A 3,909-nucleotide genomic window follows, 5' to 3' on the forward strand; every position below is an offset into this window, starting at 1 on the left:
GTGCGATATGATTGTTGTTGTAAAGTGAAAGTTAAATAATTTTAATAATTTTTATTTTTATTATAATATTTTTAATTTATAATTTGCTATATCTATTATTTTAATCATATGTTTTAAAATTATTATTTGATTCGAGGACAAAAATAACCATACGTTCAAATAAGTTTTAGTCAATTTTTTTTTTTTTTTTTACAAATACTAACGTTATTCGTTTATGATTTTTATTTTTATTTTTTATTTTTAGCATCTGCTTTTAATTTTTAATTTTTACATTTTTTTATAGTAATATCTCTTCGTTTTCCTTTTTTATTGTTGTTTATGATGATTGTTATTTTTGTTGAAACATTGAAAGAAAAAAGAGAAGCATTTTTGGTTAGTACCAAAATTCCAAAAAGCAAAAAAGAGTTTGTTCTAATTATTAGAAATTCAAAATTGATTTTGTTAACCGCAGTTTTTATATTTTTCTGGTTTTATTATCTTTTTATGCGAAATTATTATTAAAAAAAAAAAAACCTTAACCTATTCTACCGACATCAAAGCCTCAAGAAAATCCAATGCACTAATGTTTCTAAAATTCAAAACCCCAAAACCTTATAATATATATAGGGGTAAGCCGATTATACACAAACCTTTTTACTTCATAACAAACCTGGCGAAGAACAGCACCCACTCTCCTCAGTCCTCGCTCCACCACTGCGGAACTCCCAAAAGTCGGAAACCATGGTTTCGCTGACGGAAATGCCATCGGCGTCATCCCTGTTCTCCGCCTACGCCTCCATGACCGCCACAATGATGGTGTTCCGCTCCATGTTCTACGAGCTCGTTCCGGCTCCCCTCCGCCTCTACCTCCTCTCCGCCGTCCGCTACCTCTTCAAGCCCCGCTCCTCCCTCCTCACCCTCGTCATCGACGAAACCACCGCCTTCACCCGCAACCAGGTCTACGATGCCGCCGAGACCTACCTGTGCACCAAAATCAGCCCCTCCACCCAGCGCCTCCGCGTCAGCAAAACCCCCAAAGAGAAATCCCTCACCGTCCGCTTTGAAAAGGGCGAGAACATCTCCGATTGCTTCGACGGAGTTTCCCTGAATTGGAGGTTGGCCTGGGCGGAAACAGAGAATCCCAATAGCAACAGCAATCACTCAAATGCTTCCAGATACGAGAAGCGATTCTTCGAGTTGAGCTTCGACCGGAAGCACAAAGACATGATCTTGGACTCGTATCTCCCGTTCGTACTCGAGAAATCCAAGGCCATTAAGGACGAAGAGAAGGCCGTGAGGCTGTTCAGCCTCGGCGGCTTGTATCCGTGCAGCGGACTTCTCTGGGAAGGCATCAATCTGGACCACCCGGCGACGTTCGAGAAATTGGCTATGGACCCAGATCAGAAGAGGGCTGTTGTGGAGGACTTGGATCGGTTTGTGAGAAGGAAAGAGTTTTATAGGAGAGTGGGGAGGGCTTGGAAGCGAGGGTACTTGCTGTACGGCCCTCCCGGCACCGGAAAATCGAGTTTGATCGCTGCAATGGCTAATTACCTCAAGTTTGATGTATACGATTTGCAGCTTGCAAACGTAACGCGCGACTCCGACCTCAGAAAATTGCTTCTGGCGACGACGAACAGGTCTATTCTCGTGATTGAGGACATCGATTGCAGCATGCAGCCAACGGAACGCCGGCCGTTCGACGGGCGCAAGCCCCCTGATTTGCAGGTTAGTGTTTCCGATTCTCTTTTTGCTGCCTATTTTTTATGTCTTTGGAATTTCTTGGTTTTGCTTAAAATTAATGAATCTTTAATTTGCTATGCACCAGTAACAGAGCAGAACAGAACATTTCTGCATTAGTGTTGGCAAAACAGAAGAGAACAGAGCAGAACATGAATTTTTGGTTATTTTCTTCACCAGCATTGTGTATAAATTTTCTAATTAGTTTAAAACCTTTGGCCAATTAAATTAGCAAAATGCTTTTAACACTTCCTAGATATTTTTTATCTCTGAAAAAAATAATTTACCTGAAAAGTTTTCACAAGATTCAATTATTAAGTGGCAGCAAATACAAAAAATGCCAAACACAGATTCCTCTGTTTTTTTATTACTATACTAGGAAAACTTTGTTGTTCTAAAAAAAAGTTAAATCATTATATGTTTATAAATACAAAGTGCTCAGGTCAAAAGAGTTCAATGTTTGAAAAAGACTAGTGAAAGTTATTGCAACACAATGTCCCAATCATACACTAGTAAGTCATGAAACTATAGGTCATCAAAAATTTGTTAAACTATGTGTAAAATAGAAAAAGTAGGCCTTTTACCATTCATGCACTTTTGACAACTAAATCACATTGAACCTAACAAGGTCATTCACTTAATGTAAGGTTTATAATTTATCAATAATTTTTTTTAAAAAAAAAAAATAGCAAATTTGTCACGTGTATATGATTGCGATATTATGTAAAATAATAAATATAAATATTGACATGAGATAATATTATGATCCCACGTTACTTGAAAATAAATTTAAATGACATCAAAAGAATTTAAATATTATGATCCCACGATACTTGAAAATAAATTTAAATGACATCAAAAGAATTTATCTATTTTATTTTAAGGTGTATCTTTTATTTAGTATTTACATGCAATGCCATTAATTGAATGGACTCTTACTAATACTATTTAACATAATTTTAAAAAATATATATATTTATCTATTTTTAAAATTATTTTTTTATAGCAATGCTCTGTCTTTTTTTAAAAAAAAAATAATAGAATTGTTTTATGCATAAAACAATTTAGTACTTTTATATATAGCATAGATTAGAAAATAATCATTTATTTGTATGAGCAATTTGGAAGCATATCAAAAGGATTATCATACGAAAGCAGGAAGCCCTCGTATTCAAAATATATGCCATTGGATCTCAAAATAAATTGTACTAAAAATTTTTAACGTGAGCTTTCAATTTCCCCCGCGCAGCTGACCCTATCCGGACTACTAAACTTCATAGATGGCCTCTGGTCCAGCTGCGGCGACGAGCGAATCATCGTATTCACCACCAACCACAAGGAAAAGTTGGATCCAGCCCTGCTGCGTCCGGGGCGAATGGACATGCACATTCACATGTCCTACTGTACTCCCTGCGGGTTCAAGCTCCTCGCTTCCAATTACTTGGGCATTTCCGGTCGCCATAGGCTCTACGCACAGATTGAGCGCCTCATGGAGAGCGTAAAGGTCACTCCTGCACAGGTTGCCGAGGAACTGATGAAGAGTGATGACGCTGATGTTGCCCTTGGAGAGCTCGTTAAGCTACTTAAGACGACCGAGACTAAAATAGATCATGAAGTTGGCGACAGGGTTGAACATCTGAAACCAAAGAGGCAGAAGGCTGGGAACAAGCAGCAAAGGAAATCTCACATGAGAAGAAAATTAAGTCATGCACCCGAAGAATAGTCATGCCATATATATATATATATAGGGTAAAGACACTCTTCTTTCCTCAGGTGTGGTGAAAAATAGAGACCTCCCTAGATTTTAAAATTTTCAAGAATCTACTCAGAGGTTTTGAAATCTAAAGGAAGTCTTGGGTTTTATGAGACCTTAAAAGGGTCATTAATTTTTATTTTTATTTTTTATCAAAACTAATGGGGTGGAAAGTTAGTGCCTCTTATGTTAATATATAATATGGTTTCTTAAAGGCTTTTGGCCAAGGCGAGTTGGTATATGATCAATGGTTTTAACTTTTACTTATAGAGTAAGTTTGGAAAGGAAAATAATATTTTCCTCCAGAATTATTCTGTGTGGGGGAGTATTTTGGAGCCCATGGCCAGCCACAACTTTCAAGAAGCCAAGATCTCCCCGCTTGGAAAATCATGCAACTTTTTTGCTAGTTAAATCAATTAGTTTTAATTAATGCGATTCTA

At 37.1% G+C, this 3,909-nt stretch overlaps 1 protein-coding gene across 1 annotated transcript; it reads left to right on the forward strand.

The window, feature by feature from the left end:
• The first annotated feature begins 546 nt into the window (after positions 1-546).
• LOC131154175 (AAA-ATPase At5g17760-like) lies at positions 547-3,696 on the forward strand. The gene is made up of 2 exons (XM_058106760.1): positions 547-1,704; positions 2,966-3,696. Exons 1-2 carry the CDS (start codon positions 721-723, stop codon positions 3,437-3,439), a joined length of 1,458 nt encoding a protein of 485 aa, XP_057962743.1. The 5' UTR covers positions 547-720; the 3' UTR covers positions 3,440-3,696.
• The last annotated feature ends 213 nt before the right edge of the window (positions 3,697-3,909 follow it).

This window comes from Malania oleifera, chromosome 1 (genome assembly GCF_029873635.1).
Source record: "Malania oleifera isolate guangnan ecotype guangnan chromosome 1, ASM2987363v1, whole genome shotgun sequence".
In the NCBI taxonomy this organism is placed as follows: Eukaryota; Viridiplantae; Streptophyta; class Magnoliopsida; order Santalales; family Ximeniaceae; genus Malania; species Malania oleifera.

Coding starts and splice junctions, on each gene's coding strand:
- LOC131154175 (XM_058106760.1), top strand. CDS start 721: ATGGTTTCGCTGACGGAAATGCCATCGGCGTCATCCCTGTTCTCCGCC. Junction 1,705..2,965: donor GCAAGCCCCCTGATTTGCAG/GTTAGTGTTTCC, acceptor TCCCCCGCGCAG/CTGACCCTATCCGGACTACT.